Below are 17,712 nucleotides of genomic sequence, written 5' to 3' on the forward strand. Positions count from 1 at the left end.
CAAATTTGTGACACAGTGCCCTTCACCTCCGGCATACAGCTTTATGTATATAATATACACTCACCGGCACAAAATTCCGCTACCCAAAATTTTTTATTAAGTTTGACAATTTATAACTTTATTATTTGTGCTCCGATTTTCAAGATTTTTGCACCAGTTTGTAGGTACATGTATTGATATTGTTTGGTATTATTCCGGTAACAAAATAATTTTGCTTGCAAGGCATTATACAGGGGTGAATGGAAGCGTTGTATTTTCTCCTAACTTTAAAGAATTCTGTGGAAAAATGGAAGAGCTGATTTTGTTTCATAGTCCTGTCATACTATCCCAGAGGCATCACTAAAATTTTGTTTTTTGAATTATCCGAATATCTCTTTTCTTGTAAGGGCTGTACCATTTTTGTAAATAAAAACACTGATTGACTCATAAAATAGACGTTGTATTGATACGATTAGAACGGCCCGCATGCGGCCCAGATCTCAATCCTATTAAGCATTTATGGGATGAATTAAAAACAGCTATTTGCCGTCATCCTAGGCCTTCAGAAAATTTAGTACAGTTATGGCTCTCGTAGAGAAATATCGGGCTATTCCCCAGGCAAGGATAACACATCTTTATTTGATGCCAAACAGATTGCGAGCAGTCGTTGCTGCAAGAGGTGGACATACCCGCTATTGAATTGTTTTGTTTTGTGGTTAATTTTGTTTTATTTTGTTAATTTTAGTGAGCTTGATAATTTTAATGAAATAAACCTTCAAAGCAAGTTTTTATTTACAGCTCTTACAATAAAAGATATATTCGGATAATTCAAAAAACAAAACCTTAGTGATACCTCCAAGATAACACAAAAGGAGTATGAAACAAAATCAGCCCTCCAATTTTTCCACAGAATTTTTTAAAGTAAGGAGAAATTACAACGCTTCCATTCACCCCCGTATAATGCCATCTAAGCAAAAAGAAATTTAAAGCACTCATGGGAGTGCCGACAGAAGTGAAAACTTCTTATAGTATCTAAATTACGAGCTCAATGCTTTTTCCCCATCCAAAAAGAAGTGCTATACCTATATTATATGCGCGTTGCGTACGTTCTATACATATACATAAATATATACGTACGAAATTTAGTTCGGCAAAGTGGTGACGGTCGTAAACACAATACTTTTTCCCTATCTAAAAAGTGCAAAACGTCCCTAAAAAAGTTTTGACTTCACAAATTTATTTCGTCGAAGCAATGACGGTCGCTAGTTTAATACTTTTTCCCCATCTAAAAAGTGCACAACGTCCCCAAAGAAGTTTTCATTTCAAAAATTTATTTCGTCGAAACAATGACGGTCGCGAGGACGGTCGCTAATTCAATACTTTTTCTTCATCTAAAAAGAGCACGACGTCTCTAAAGAAGTTTCCACTTCAAAAATTTATTTCGTTAAAGCAATGACGGTCGCTAATTTAATACTTTTCCCCATCAAAAAAGTGCAAAACGTCCCTAAAGCAGTTTTCACTTCAAAAATTAGTTCGTCGAAGCAATGACGGTCGCTAATTCAATACTTTTTCCCCATCTAAAAAGGGCACAACGTCGCCAAATCAATCCTTTTTCCCATCCCAAAATAGATTATACATTTATTTTAAATTTAAATACTTCTACACAATTTGTATGTACATACATACACATAATAATTATACGTACAAAATTTATTTCGCCGAAGAGATGACGGTCGCGAAATAAATCCTTTTTCCCCATCCTAAAATAGGTTTTACATTTATTTTAAATTTAAATACTTCTATACAATGTATATAAACCTACACATAATATACCTATATATTATGTACAAAATTTATTTCGCCGAAGCGATGACAGTCGCGATGATGGTCGCGAAATCAATCCTTTTTCCCCATCCTAAAATAGGTTTTACATTTATTTTAAATTTAAATACCTTTACACAATTTATATATACATGCACATAATATATAACATAAGCGTGATAATGACGGTCGAGAAGACGAATTCAGTGCTTTTTCCCCCATCCAAAAATCGCACAACGTCCCTAAAGAAGTTTTCACTTCAAAAATATATATACGTACAAAATTTATTTCGCCAAAGTGATGATGGTCGCGATGACGGTCGCCAAATCAATCCTTTTTCCCCATTAAAAAATAGGATTTACATTTATTTTAAATTTAAATACTTTTACACAATTTATATACACATATGTACATTATAATATATGTATACGTACAATATTTATTTCGTCGAAGCGATGACGGTCGCCAAATCAATCATTTTTCCCCATCCACAAATAGGTTTTACATTTATTTTAAATTTAAATACTTCTACACAATTTATATATATACAAACATATTTATAATATATACGTACAATATTTATTTCGCCGAAGCGATGACGGTCGCCAATTCAATGTTTTTATCCCATCCAAAACGTGCGATGACGGTCGCAATGACGGTTGCGAATTCAATGCTTTTACCCCATCCAAAAAGTGCACAATGTCCCTAAAGAAGTTTTTACTTCAAAAATTTTTGTTACCGGAAAAATAACAAACGACATCAATACATGTACCTACAAACTGATACAAGAATCTTGAAAATCGGAGTACAAATAATAAAGTCATAGATTGTTAATCTTAATCAAAAATTTTGGGTGGCGGAACTTTGTGCCGGTGAGTGTATAAAGACCAAAATACGAAAACTGAACTAAAACAGTTGAGAGGTTTTGGAGTTAAGGTATCGATATGCTTCAGTTTGAGTATTGTTTAAAATAATTTTAATTAGTTAATCTCATTTTGTTTTATAAAAATACCCTAGGTCTTAACGGCCTGTTGTTTGTATAACAATCGGCTTATTGTATATTAAAGGATTGTTTAAAAGAAAGCGGCGTCGTAAAGTCGTAAGCATCTACAAGACAGAAGTGCAGGTTCCTAAAACATATTGATTGTAAATATTATTTTTAAGACTTGCTGTCTCACATTTGATTATGTTTTAAACTTGATTATTATTTTGTGTCTCTATTTATTCTTCTCTTGTAGTAGATGTTTATAGTTCGTTTGCATTTTAGGTTTTACTCAGGAGGAGAATAAAATGAAAATGAAGGAAACATTTTGTGAACACTCATCCCGTAAACAACACTATACGAGTCGACGCGCCAGAGGAAAAACTGGAAATAAAAATATAAAAGTTCAGACTGGACAGGGAGCTTACAAATGTGAAATTTGTTTTAAAAATTTTTCGAAACCACATCAATTGAAACAACATTTAATAACGCACAGTGGAGAAAAACTTCACAAGTGTGACATTTGTTTTACGCAGTTTAGTGGCGGGAATGATTTGAAAAGACATTTGAGAGTACACACTGGAGAAACACCTCACAAGTGTGAAATCTGTTTTAAGCAGTTTAGTCAAGTAGGTAATTTAAAAACACATTTGAGAGTACACACTGGAGAAAAACCTCACAAGTGTGAAATCTGTTTTGAGCAGTTTAGTCAAGCAGGTACTTTAAAAATACATTTGAGAGTGCACACTGGAAAAAAACCTCACAAGTGTGAAATCTGTTTTGAGCAGTTTAGTCAAGCAGGTACTTTAAAAAAACATTTGACAGTGCACACTGGAAAAAAACCTCACAAGTGTGAAATCTGTTTTCAACACTTTAGTCATACAGATAATTTGAAAAAACATTTAAGAGTACACACTGGAGAAAAACCTCACAAGTGTGAAATCTGTTATAAGCAGTTTAGTCAAGCATGTAATTTAAAAACACATTCGAGAGTACACACTGGAGAAAAACCTCACAAGTGTGAAATCTGTTTTAAGCAATTTACTCGAGTGTATGATTTGAAACAGCATTTGAGAGTACACACTGGAGAAAAACCTCACAGGTGTGAAATATGTTTTCAGCAGTTTAGTCATACACTTAGTTTGAAAAACCATTTGAGAGTACACACTGGAGAAAAGCCTCACAAGTGTGAAATCTGTTTTAAGCGGTTTAGTCAAGCAGGTCATTTGAAAGAACATTTGAGAGTGCATACTGGAGAAAAACCTCACAAGTGTGAAATCTGTTTTCAACACTTTAGTCATACAGGTACTTTGAAAGAACATTTGAGAGTACACACTGGAGAAAAACCTCACAAGTGTGAAATCTGTTTTAAGCAGTTTAGTCAAGCAGGTAATTTAAAAACGCATTTGAGAGTACACACTGGAGAAAAACCTCACAAGTGTGAAATCTGTTTTAAGCAATTTACTCGAGTATATGATTTGAAAGAGCATTTGAGAGTACACACTGGAGAAAAGCCTCACAAGTGTGAAATCTGTTTTAAGCAGTTTAGACATTCAAGTAATTTAAAAACACATTTGAAGAGTGCACACTGGAGAAAAACCTCACAAGTGTGAAATATGTTTTCAGCAGTTTATTCATACACTTAGTTTGAAAAACCATTTGAGAGTACACACTGGAGAAAAGCCTCATAGTGTGAAATCTGTTTTGAGCAGTTTAGTCAAGCAGGTCATTTGAAAGAACATTTAAGTGTACACACTGGAGAAAAACCTCACAAGTGTGAAATCTGTTTTAAGGGGGGGGGTATAGTTTGAAATATTTAATTTTTTTTATTATTTCAAAAGTGCATACTTTCAAGAATACTCTCTGAAATTTTCAAAATAATCGGAGTAAAATTACCAGAGATACAGGGTGTTGAATATCCCTACCTTCGACTCGCGTTGCCGCGGCTTCGCGCCAGCACGCTTGAGCGTAGTGAAAAACGTTAAACAACTGTTCGCCTTCTCTTTTGTAGATTACTCCGCAATTCAAAAAACATATTCCAATGTTCATCACTTTACGATTTGGCAGACAAATAAGAAGATGAAGATGCAGTTGTCAAAACTTTAAACGAATTTTTCTCAAAACTGCTTTTTCAAATGCGGTGGACATTGTAACTGAAAAACTACTTGACCGATCTACCTGAAATGTTGCATAGATTTTCTTTGGACATTTCGTGAAGTAACAACGTCGAGATATTTTTCGTTTTGTGCTTATTTTTTGTTCAACAATATTAAATCTGTTGGTTTTCACAAAATTTTTATCAAAAATTTCGTATTTTTGACTTCTGAGTGATACCAAAAATTCAAAAATCATTAAAAATAAAAAAAATCGACGTTGTTACCTCGCGAAACTCATAAGCTAATTAAATCATTTTAGATTTTTTGTTTCGTATGATCCAGTGATGAGTTCTGATGTCCAACGCAAAATCCATTTTTTTAAGCCGCCTGCCAAAATTTGCCTCCAATGGCTTATTTTTCAATATTTTGGATTGAATTTTTTTTTAAATATTCTTTGAATTTTACTTATTATGTTTAGTTAATTTAAAAATAAAATAAATCTACCATAGCTTCGAAAAAAATTAACAAAAATGTGCTTGATATGTTGATTTCAAACCATACCCCCCCCCCTTAAGCAGTTTAGTCAAGCAGGTAATTTAAAAACACATTTGAGAGTACACACTGGAGAAAAACCTCACAAGTGTGAAATCTGTTTTAAGCAATTTACTCGAGTATATGATTTGAAAGAGCATTTGAGAGTACACACTGGAGAAAAGCTTCACAAGTGTGAAATCTGTTTTAAGCAGTTTAGAAATTCAAGTAATTTAAAAACACATTTAAGAGTGCACACTGGAGAAAAACCTCACAAGTGTGAAAATTGTTTTCAGCAGTTTACTCATACACTTAGTTTGAAAAACCATTTGAGAGTACACACTGGAGAAAAGCCTCATAGTGTGAAATCTGTTTTAAGCGGTTTAGTCAAGCAGGTCATTTGAAAGAACATTTGAGAGTGCACACTGGAGAAAAACCTCACAAGTGTGAATTTGTTATAAGCAGTTTATAACAGCAGGTGCGTTGTAAGTACATTCGAGAGTAACACACTGGAGAAAAACCTCACAAGTGTCAAATTTGTTTTAAGCAGTTTACTACGGCAAGTGAGTTGAAAGTACATTTGAGAGTGCACACTGGAGAGAAACCTCACAAGTGTGAAATCTGTTTTAAGCAGTTTAGTCAAGCACATCATTTGAAAGGACATTTGAGAGTACACACTGAAGAAAAACCTCGCAAGTGTGAAATCTGTTTTAAACAGTTTAGTGCTGCAAGTAATTTAAAAACACATTTGAGAGTGCACACTGGAAAAAAATCTTAGCGAAATTAGATTTTTTTAATTAGTTTACTATTCGCTCCGAGCGTGAACAAAGTGTCGAAGCAAAATCGACCGACCTGCTGATGGTGGCGGTTTTTTGAAATTTTGTAAATAGGACGCTTTGTGTATGTGTAAAAAAATGCCGTGTCACGCTAGTGATATTATGTATTAATATAAACAGAAAATAAAAACGCACTTAATCTGATATAAATTCTTCACTTTTCAATATTGATTATCAGTTTGATTATGTATACATACTTTATTAACGAAAAGGAAAATATTTTTGTTGCATTATAAATTAATAACTAATGAATTCTCACAACTGTATTCGGTTATTATCACTACAAAATAAAACATTCAAGTTTAACAAAATAATCCCATTAGACTCAATGTTAAAACGTCCTTACAAAATCTGACAGCGTGTCACGTGACTGTAAGTAGAGGGGAGACGCACGGAGCGAATAATAACTGATTAAAACAATCATTTGAGATTATTTGCGGAAGTAGTAATTAGTGGAAACTATGGAATATTTTTTAATTTTAGAATATATTTTCAAAAAATATTTTTGTAGCTTAAGGCCCGGTCTTTTCACCTCCGGATAAATAGTTAACGGGAAGTTTATCTGACAGATAAAAAAAGTAGCGTCTTTTCACTCTGGAATAAAGTTATCCGGCAGATAAATTGACGTTAAATATCAAATATTTAACTGCCGAATAAAGTACCGAATAAGAAGTTATCTGGCAGATAAACTTTGATTTTCGTATATTTCATGGTTTCTGATTACCAGGAAACTAAAAATATAACCTAAAATCTTGAGGGTCTGATTGAATTTATTGCAAAAGTAAAATTTTGTTCTTTCTAAAAATTCTCAATCACAAATTTTATGTTATTTTGTTTTTATACATACCTACCTACTGTAATTTTTTAAGCAGAGTTATTAGATATTAAATTAAAGATGGGTTATAATTTGAAAAAATTATAATAGGTAGGTATGTATTATTGTATACCTACCCAACTATATTCATTTACAAAGGAAAACAAGTTGTAAAAAATAAAAATAGAATAGTTTCTTATCCCATCATTTCTTTGAATTGCCAAATATTTTACGATTCCAAAATGAAAGGTATTGATATATGTAGGTAGTAACTAGAATTATGTATGCACATGGTTCTCAGAAACAGTAGATGATACCTACCTTGAAAAAAAAGCTGCTGTTAAGTATCCAAAACATACTGGGTGTATCATGAAATTCTAAAAAAATAGAATATAGGAAGACTGATTTTATATTCTGAGAATTTCGTAATACTCCCCGGATATGTTTTAAATAGGTACCTTCTTACTAATATTTTTTTGTGCCAAATATAAGTAATTCTGTATTATTGCTGTTTAAATTCAGATCATAGCAATGGGTTGTTACTTTTTTAATGAGTCCGCAAATACATCCCTTTTTGTATATAGCAGAAAACAAAATGATTACATTGATTCAGTTGTCCTACACTGAAGCAATATATTTATAACATAGAGAGAGATGAAAATGAAGACAATTTTGAAAATGAATTGCTAAGTATAGACCAGGAATAAGCTAAATTATTGAATTTACTGAAGTTATGATGTTTGATAACCTTATAAAAATTTTTGTGTTAAGCTTGTCACGCACGGGGAACTATACTAAAATATATCTCATATCACTCACTATAGTAATGAGTGAGGCTGCATACACGGAACTATACCTAATGTATATTATGGTTCCGTTTATGCAGGCTCACTCATTATTATAGTGAGCAATATGAGATGTAATATATCTATTATAGTATACCTCCTGGTCAGTAACAAGCTTTATGGGGAAATAGAAGGATCATTAATATACATGTATAATTTTTTATTCTTTATTTAATTGTCCTTTGTATAATTTAATTATTAAATTTAATAAATCAATGAATTTTTGTGTCTCTTCTGCCCTTTAATTTTCTCTGGCACGCTTGTGTTCTACCCTTTCCTCCTCTTTTTCTATCTGAAGCAATTGAGCTATGTTGGGTATTAGCGTTGTTCTTTCTTGTAATACATTCTCTAGTTTATTATTGGTAGCTTATTTCTGGAACTAGCTTTTTCTTTGAGAACACAGGATTCCATCTTCTAGGTGTTTGTCATATCTGTAACCAATTTTTTTTATTTAGAAAAGTGAAAGATATCTACTATGGGCCATTCCACGAACATACGCCTGTTTTGGATTATTTCGACAACGAATATTTTACTGTGCAACCTAAGAAGTACGAAAGTAAATGGCACTAATAATTATTCCAATAAATAACAATGTAATTTGCAATTTGCTTTTGTTCTTCTTATTTTGCAACGTAAAATATTCGTTGTCGAAGTAATCCAAAACAGGCGTATGTTCGTGGAATGACCCATAACAAATATTAAAATTAGGTTTTATTCTTGTTATTGGGATTCTTCAATTTACCATGTAAATTATCCAATCTTTAAAATATTGTGTTTTGATATACATAGTTGGTTTATCCCTAGTTTACTATTCAATATACCAGTTGGATGGATTATAAATCTGTAGCGTTTTGACAATGATTGATATGTCCATCTAGCCTAATTTTTCAGGAGGGCATTTTGAAAGTTTAAATCATGTTTTGTCAACCCAAAAACGAAAAGTAATCAACATAAGAAATCAAGTAATATATCAAGTTCTGGCCTACCTAATACAGTAGAATCCAGATTATCCGTGCTCCTCGGGACCGAAGGTGGCACTGATAATCCGAACATGTATTTCTTATGTATAATAAGTACGTATACACATACATATTATAATATTATGTACCTACCATAAAAAGATAACAGAAAAAATAAATCTTTCATTATGAGTCTCTCTTTCGTCATATAGAGTTTCCGTTAAGTGATTTACAATGACGCTATGTTGATAAAACCTCAAAAATGCAACTTGAGTAATAGAAAATCATAGCACGGATAATTAGGGTTCTACTGTAAGTTAAAAGGGGACATGTGGGACAAAGGGGGTTTTACCTTCATCATACACATACCAAACTATACCAACTTGAAGAAATGTTACTAAATAGCATATCAAGCAAATAATCTCATTATGGCTAAAATCAGACGTAACATCAAGTTTTGCCATATTGCATGATATTTACAGAAATATAGTATTGAATTTAAATAAAAGTTTTCCCCACATTAACAAATTTTTACATCATTGAACAGTCATTAGGTTTGTTCTAGCATCAGTTTCAAACGGTTTGAAACCATCAGCGAATAGTCGACTAGCGCGAGTAGATAGGGGATAGCACTGGTGACTGTATTATGTTGTCTCACTGAGCAACTAATTGCTGACGGTTTCTGACTAGTTTGACTGTTTGCTAGAACAAACCTAATATTAGTAATCATATAATATGTACATATATAATTATGTAAACAAAATTACCACTGCATCTGTTTCATTAGCTAGCTTGTCTTTATTTAAACTTGTCTTTGTCTTCTATTTTACATACAAATCAACAGTTTTCCTCTAATTTAAAATGGATTTACCTCTTGTTCAAGCTCTCCAGTAAACTATTTCAGCATAATCAATGTTTTCCTTCTAAAACAATATTGTTGTCTGATTAAAATATGGAAATGTATTTCTAAACCTTATGACTTTGTATACCTATTTTTTTAAGTTGTAATTCTTTGATTTACTTACATTTCCTTCATTCCTTCTTCCAAAATGGAAATAAAATCGATAAAATCATCTTTGAAATACTTTGAATCTAATTATGTTAGGTTAAGTTAAAGCTGAAATTATAAAAATAAACATAAAAGTCAGGTGTGTTCGGAATCCAAACTTACTTTTAAGCTTATCTACCGGATAACTAACTGGAACATAAATTGACGTGAAAAGACGGGTACATTTTATCTGGCGAATAAATATTTATCCTCCAGATAGCTAACTGCCAGATAAGAGCATATTTATTCGGAGGTGAAAAGACCGGGCCTAAATGTTTGTAAGGTAATTTAGCGCCCCTTGGGAGCCATATGATCTTGTCGCCGGCGAGGAGGCTTAAAAGAGATCCCACCCAACAGCCCTAATGTTGGGTTGTGAGACTTTCGACCAATAAACGGCTCGACTATACTGCCAAGCTGTAAGTTCCCGTAGCGAGGGATGAAAGATACTGGATGTAACAATATCACAAATGGTACCCTTGGGAAAGGGGGCTGTATAGAAGTGGACCACCCTTTCCAAAGCTTCTCGTGGGAATTAAATGGACATAAAAGAGCAAACAAGAAACCAAAAAACTACCCAAAGAAGCGAGTGTCAGATACCACTGGCACAGTTTAATGGGAGTCAGTTAGCTCACTTTCGATTTTCACGGTGCCAATTTTGCAATCGACTCGCTAAGACAAAATTTTCAATGAGCGACGATAACAACCAATCACGCCAGACGTAGGATGCCGTTAACTGTCATTCATCCGTGCAAAGACTACGCATCATCAATAAAATGGAACATAGAGAACAACGGGGAAATAGGGGAGAGTGGGCCACCTTGAGACGTGTGCACCATGAGACAGTCGCAATAATTTTCAAACTACGCGCGTTAAATAACAGTCAGTTCTACCAAAGAATACTCCATCCAACAAGAAGCGAAAGCACCTGTCGGCTCCTTTGATATTCAGGGGACAGAAATATCGGTCGGAGAATGGTAGGGGTAATACTTCACACTACACCAAGAAAAGTAATCAGGAATTCGTTCAAAACTGTGGGAAATTTGAGTTACACTGAGAAACAAAGTAATAATTAAAACTATAGTGTTTTTAAGTTGATCTATTAATATGAATTGTATTTTTTCTGTAAAATTTAATATAACCCATATATCAATTTTGTACTGATAAGTAAAAAGATTTTAAGTTAAAAATATCGATTTTGACTAAGTTTTGTAAACTTGTGTAAACGTGATGGATTTTTGATGCTTAGTTTAATTTAATAGTTAATTTCAAAATAGAGATTAAAATTTCTATCGATTTCTATTACTTTTTTCGTACTAAAAAACTTGAAAAATAGATATTTTTGACCCAAGACCTTTTTACTTAGTACAGAATTATACTTTCAAATTGTCTATTACTTTTGTCTTAGATTGATCTTTTTTTTTGTTTCCTTTTGAGAAATTTCTTTGAATGTCTATTGACCTCCAACACCACCATATTCTCGCTGCACGAGGAAACTCTGCGGCGGAGGCTAGAATGACTTTATTCACCTTCGATTTCTTTCTGTACATCTGAGGTTTCTGGAAACTCTGGTTGTACTCTACCAAATTCAACTCGCCTGGATATATAACAATTATCTCATCACATCTAGCATCTAATACTTGGGAATTAATCTATCAGCTGACAACAATATCGAAGAAGAGGTAAAAGAACAAATAATTAAAGCCAGTAGAACGGGCGATGCCTTAACGGCACAATTTGGAAAAACAAAAACGTAAGAGTGCAAACAAAGGCCCAAATATATAAGTCAGTTATTAGGCCAGTTATGACTTATAAGGCCGAAACAAGACCAGATACAAGCAAAACACATAAACATCTGGAGACCAACCAAATGAAGATCTTAAGAAGGATTGCTGGAAAAGGACTACAGGACAGGGTAAGAAGTGGGGAAATCAGACGCATATGTGGGGTGGACAATATAAATACCTGGGTAAAGAAGAGTGGATTAAACATATAAGCAGGATGTTTGAATCAAGGATAGTAAAGGACAAGTCACCGTTAGGCAGAAGAAGTATATGACGCCCAAGGAAAAGCTGTAATGACAATTTAGGGACAGAATGAAATGCACTGTTGAAGAAAAACAGGCAGTACTGCATATATAAAAGAAAGAAGACATCAGATCTAGCATCTAGCCACCTTAACCTGTTTCTTATTTTGTTTCCAATAGGATCCACACCCAATTTTCTCGTATATACTGATTCCTAACATTATCTTTTCTAGTTATTCGCTAGTTCTAGTTATTAATAACTACGGATTCAATACGGAACTTAACCTGACCCTAATGAAGCTCTGCTTTCACAAAAAATTTTCCAGTTTCAGCTGCATTCGCTCTCTAATTGTTACCTTCTGATACATCTCTTATACCACTCTCACATATTCAGCCGGCACTCCTTTCCTACTTAGTACCATTAGGTTTCTGGTAACTTTGCTATATGCCTTCTCAAGATTAATAAACACTATGTGCAAGTCTTTCTCTTCCACTCATAAGTTTTTCCCTCAGCTGTCATAAAATAAAAATTGATGTTGTGGACCTGCCTTGCATAAATTCAAAATTACCTTTATTTCTAGAACCGTACACTAAATTTATACTATTGCAAATTAAATTAAACAATAAATAGCTATGTTTAAATTATTTTTATGCTTTATTAAAAATCTGGGAATAAATAATTTTAATAGATAGGTATGAATATGGAATCACATAAATGTTTGAAATGAATGAAAATGATAATCACATAAATATTTAAAAAGAACTTTCTCTCATGGTCCTACCCCTACGATCGTTTACCTGCTACGATTTCTCGGTACTGAGAAGAGAATTATTTGTTCACGATCTAGTGGGGCGTCCCAGTACGAACCACACAAGAAAATCCACCTTTGCGTGGAGCCATCACAATGAGAGTTTATTTTAACAATAGATATGTTTAATAGTATTATCCTTTTTTTCTACAATTAGAAAAGATTAAACAACACAATAATTTTACAACAAACAGCTGTTAGGGGTTAGGTTGAGAAATAAGAAATAATACATGAAACATGGCGGATCGTACATGCGCAAAGAAATTTGGATCGTGAAATAGTCGATGCTTTCGCTTCTTGTTGGATGGAGTATTCTTTGGTTCTACAGAGTATTCGCCGTTAACGGTCAGTCGTCCTCGTGTTGTTTAGGTACGTGCACGCATCCCGAGAGTTTTTTTACACGTGTTGTTTGTTTTCGAAATAGGTAAGTTTTTCATACTAAATATTTTAGGGAATTATAAAATATTCCAGATGTGATATTTTTAAAATGTTGTTTTAATTGACCAAGGAGACCTTCTATTATCATCTGCTGTGATTGTCTGTTTTGTTTTGCACGATATTTTGCAATATTAACGACCGTTATTTATAATGTATTATGGGCCTCCTTGAGACAAATGTTTTGGGCCACCATGGGACGTGTCTCAAGGTGGCCCACAATGTTGAAACCTAATCTGCAATTATTTTTTTTTTGTTACAGATGTCTCGCGGTCGAAAGAGAAAATCTAACAAAGGATTGTTTAGCGCAGAGACTATGAAAAGTGCTGTAGCTGATGTATTAAAACATAACTTTAGCCTCAGAATAGCAGCTGAGAGAAATGGCATTAAACATCAAACATTAGCGCGATACGTAAAAAAAGCTAAAGAAGCTCCCAATGACGTATTATTGTATAAGCCCCACTACGAGATAATCGAAGGGTATTAAATGATGAACAAGAATTATTGCTTAAAAATTACATAATACAATGCAGCAAAATGTGTTACGGAAAGTCTACAAAAGACGTGAGGCAACTGGCTTACGATCTCTGTCTGCATAAAAAAATTCATATGCCTCAGAAATGGGAAGAAATGAAGTCTGCTGGACTTGACTGACTTCATGGTTTCAAAAAGAGACATCCCGAACTCAGTATCCGCCAACCGGAAGGTTGCAGTTTATCCAGGGCTACATCATTTAATCGTTCTAATGTGGATGCATTTTTTCGAAATTTAAAGGAAGTTTTAAAGCGTTTTGATGGATTTTCTGAAGGCACACGCATTTTCAATTTAGATAAAACTTCGACCACAACTGTACAAAAGTCGTCAAAGATTCTTGCACCTAAGGGAGTAAAGCAAATAAATAAAATTACAAGCGGCGAACGAGGTATATTGGTTACAACGTGCTGCATTATAAGTTCAACAGGTTTGCAAATTTTACAAAAGTATGACTTCCTACAATACTTGACTTTTTCTCTGTTTCAGGAACTGCTCTACCTCCTGTCATGATCTTCCCAAGAGTAAATTTTAAGCATCATATGTTAAACGGAGCACCGGCTGCTACATTAGGACTTGTAAATCCCTCAGGATGGATGAACTCTGAATTATTTGCAGATGTTATGCGTCATTTTATACAACACTCCAACAGTTCCAAAACAGATCCAACATTACTGATCTTGGATAATCATGAAAGCCACTTCTCCATTGAGACACTAAATTTAGCAAAAGACAACGGAGTTACCATGCTCACTTTACCGCCACATTGTTCCAACAAATTGCAGCCATTGGATGTGGCTGTTCATGCTCCATTTAAAACATACTATAACAGTGCTATGGACTCATGGATGATGAGGAATCCTGGAAGGCCAATAACAATTTTTCAAATCGCGGAATGTGTCACTATGACACCCAGTAACAGAAAGGCAGGTTTCAAAAAATGCGGAATAGTACCTTTTAATCAACACACCTTCGATGAGAGTGACTTTTTGATTAGTAACGTAACTGATAGGAATGAAATATCAGAGGAGGGTGATACAAATGGTAAAGAATGCCAGCCAACCTGCAGCAAAAATTTTACAAATAAAGAACCTGGTTTTCATGGCAATGAAGAAACTGACGAGAAAAGTCAACTTTTCAGAAGTCAAGAACAGTTATTTGGTTATCCCAAAGCAGGACCCCGAAAAATCTTAAAATGAGAAGAAAAGGCCGAAGCAAAATTGTAACTGATACCCCCGAGAAGTTAGAAATCGAGGAAAAATATCACGAGAAAAAAAGAATGTGTGTGTACTTTGTACGTACGTAAGAAGTTATACTTCTATTATATGATTTCTTAAAAATAAATATACTTTAAACAGTTTGTTTTAATTTTTTTTAAAAACCAAACTAATTTTGTGTTTACCGCTTTCAAAAAAATAAAAAAAAAATAGGATTGCTCCGGACGCGAACTCGAGACCCCTCGATCTCTGGCCGAATGCTATACCAAATAGGCTACGAGGACTCTGTCGGTATCGGTTCGGACGTACCTAATTACAGTTCACGGTAACAAACAGACAAGGTGAAAAGTATAATAAATATACAATAAAATGTTTTAATAATACTCATCTTACTTCTGAGGAAGACAAATCCAAAGACACAAAAATTATAATAAATATATTGACTAAAAACACTAATATATTCTTTTCACATCTTTTCTTAAACGCCATACTGTCTGTGTGCGCATGCGCGCAGTATTATGAAATTTTACTCTCAATCGCGCTTAAGAAGTATAACTTCAAAAAGAAAGGAAGCAATTGCTCTCTCTAGAAGTAGAAGTACCAAGAGAAAATTAACAGAGAGTACTTCAGCTGGTGCATTATCATCATATCCAGTGACACTGACATTGATTTACAGATTTGGAGTTTGATCGTTATCAGGATTTGACTGAAATTAATTCTTATGTGCTGGTGTAATTTCGTGATAAATCAGTTTTTTATGTAGCGAAAATTATTGCAGTAAACGATAAAGACTTTAAAGTCACATTTTTGCGTCATAGTGCTAAAATTAAAAATACATTTTTGTTTCCCACTGTTGAGGGCATATCGCATGTCAATAAAACTGACGTTAGATGTGTGCTGCCACCAATTCTTAATTGCGGAGGCACAAAACGTCAGAAGTCCTTTATTTCATTTGGCGTCAAGGTCGATAATATAGACATTCGTTGAGAATATTGATTTAACTCGTTTTGATATTAATGTTTATATCTTGTTTGATATTTTGAATAAATATATAACGAATATTTTAAAGAATTTTAGTTGTTTTGGATTTGTCTCAAGGTGGCCCACTGCATGGGCCAGGTTGAGACAAAAACGTGTTTTTAAAAATAATTAATAAAAAAAACTAGTTTCTGATTACAAAAGACTGCTATTTTTGTTTGATTATAAATGGATTAAATAATTGTATTTTGAATTTGCACTAAAAAAATGAGTAACAAATAGCTTATACAGTACGTAAATCGTACAGCTGGACATAGGCAATGTACATTAAGTTGAGTGTGGCAACTGCGCTAATCTGTGTTAGTTGAAGCTTGTGTTCGAGTTTCTGGTGCAATAGAGTTGTTACAACGAATAGAATAAGTGAATTTGTAAGCAAGAATGTCCATAAATAACTCAAAAACAAAGATTATGATTAATGAGTTAATAATTTTACTTTAATTTTTAAAATATTTTTTATTTAAAACTAATTACAAAATTAAACAGACAGTTTTCTCATTCCCTCAGGGCAAAAATATTCAGCTACTATATTGTCATGTTTTGACGTTTATTTGTGTCAGTCGAAATGAATATAAACGAGGATTGTGACTTCACGAACGGCGGTCTTTGCGTGTCGTAAGTGGTCGAAGGCAAAAGTGTCCTCAAGTGGCTACCTTAGTATTTTGAGAATACTTTGACCAGTGACCTCTGATCGGTCACAATCCTTTGAGTAAAGTAAATTTCTCCTTTACAAACATATCTAGCCGTTTTAACACCACTGAACCACGCCTATTTTTTTTTAAACTCTATGTAGAATTTTCTTTCATGAAAAAGACGCTATTACGTGTGAATCGAGGGAGGTAATTCTGCTACGTAAATCTACGTAAATAATTTAAAGCTAATAAAATGCAGTTATAAACCTTCCAAACATTTTATTGTGTACTATGCCCAACGAAAAACGAAAAATTATTATTCAAACTAGTTAAACACAAATAAATAATTAATTTAAAGTAATTGAAAATCCAACAAAGAGGAAGCATTTAAGAAAAGTAAGTCAACAATAAGAACACCACCCCAAAAAGACGATAAGGAAAAGCAAGAAATGGATGAAATAAAGAACATATTAGCAGAACTGAAGCAGGAGATTAAAACAGAAATAAATAACTTAAAAACAGAAATGAAGGAAGAAAATAAGAAGACCAGAAGTGATATAAAAGAACTAAAAGAAGAAATAAAACAAAATAATGAAGAAATAAATATTATAAAACTAGAAATCCAAAAAATGAATGGACTAAGGAAAGACAAGATTTTATAGAAGAAAATGAATTGTTTAAAAAAGAAAATAAAAAGATAACAGAAGATATAAAAGAACTCCAACGAACAATTGAAATAATGGACAAAGACAAAAGGAAAAATAATTTAATTATTAGTGGGTTAGAAATTGATACTGACGATTCAGCAACACTGAAAGAAAGAGCAACAAATATGATTGGAAAACATTTAGGTGTAAATATTAATATTAAAAGAGCATGTAAGATTGGAATAAGAACATGCTTAATAGAACTAGGAAACGAAACAGAAAAAACAGCCATTCTACGAAATAGGAACAAACTAAAGAATGTTGAACCCAAGAAAATATGGATAACAGAGGACCTTACAAAAAAAGAGAGAGAAAAAATGAAATCTCTAAGAGACAAAGCAAGGGAAATGAGAGATAAAGGAAAAACAGTGAAAATTGGGTACAACAAAATTACAGTGGATGGTAAGGAATG

General features: G+C 33.3%; 2 protein-coding genes and 2 long non-coding RNA genes across 10 annotated transcripts in view; 2 read left to right on the top strand and 2 right to left on the bottom strand.

Annotated features, from left to right (window-relative positions):
• The window catches only part of LOC126887384 (zinc finger protein 501-like), a 27,108-nt gene extending 18,974 nt beyond the window's left edge, over positions 1-8,134 (top strand). For 2 of the 6 annotated variants that reach the window (XM_050654858.1, XM_050654861.1), the window contains 2 exons: positions 3,068-4,171; positions 5,470-8,134. In XM_050654858.1, coding sequence (XP_050510815.1) covers positions 3,068-4,171; positions 5,470-5,813 — 1,448 coding nt within the window. In that variant the 3' untranslated portion in view covers positions 5,814-8,134. The remainder of the gene's footprint in view (positions 1-3,067; positions 4,172-5,469) is intronic. The other 4 variants (XM_050654859.1, XM_050654860.1, XM_050654862.1 and 1 more) reach the window with 4 other exon arrangements.
• Positions 3,655-4,469, bottom strand: LOC126887388 (uncharacterized). The gene is made up of 2 exons (XR_007699047.1): positions 4,383-4,469; positions 3,655-3,877 (listed from the first exon to the last, which is right to left on the bottom strand). It is a non-coding gene; the product is annotated as an uncharacterized LOC126887388 (long non-coding RNA).
• On the bottom strand, positions 8,058-10,899 carry LOC126887386 (uncharacterized). Of its 2 annotated transcripts, XR_007699045.1 has the most exons (4): positions 10,035-10,899; positions 9,889-9,980; positions 9,631-9,786; positions 8,058-8,335 (listed from the first exon to the last, which is right to left on the bottom strand). It is a non-coding gene; the product is annotated as an uncharacterized LOC126887386 (long non-coding RNA). The 2 variants fall into 2 exon arrangements; XR_007699044.1 differs by having other exon boundaries at positions 9,889-10,886.
• Positions 10,900-11,254: 355 nt separating this feature from the next.
• On the top strand, positions 11,255-15,069 carry LOC126887385 (uncharacterized). The gene is made up of 2 exons (XM_050654864.1): positions 11,255-14,139; positions 14,199-15,069. The coding sequence occupies exon 2, from the start codon at positions 14,219-14,221 to the stop codon at positions 14,906-14,908; it is 690 nt and encodes a 229-aa protein (XP_050510821.1). The 5' UTR covers positions 11,255-14,139; positions 14,199-14,218; the 3' UTR covers positions 14,909-15,069.
• The last annotated feature ends 2,643 nt before the right edge of the window (positions 15,070-17,712 follow it).

Source organism: Diabrotica virgifera, chromosome 6 (genome assembly GCF_917563875.1).
Source record: "Diabrotica virgifera virgifera chromosome 6, PGI_DIABVI_V3a".
Classification (NCBI taxonomy): domain Eukaryota; kingdom Metazoa; phylum Arthropoda; class Insecta; order Coleoptera; family Chrysomelidae; genus Diabrotica; species Diabrotica virgifera.

What these genes read in the sequence shown, in the direction of transcription:
- LOC126887385 (XM_050654864.1), top strand. Translation starts at nt 14,219, where the DNA reads ATGATCTTCCCAAGAGTAAATTTTAAGCATCATATGTTAAACGGAGCA.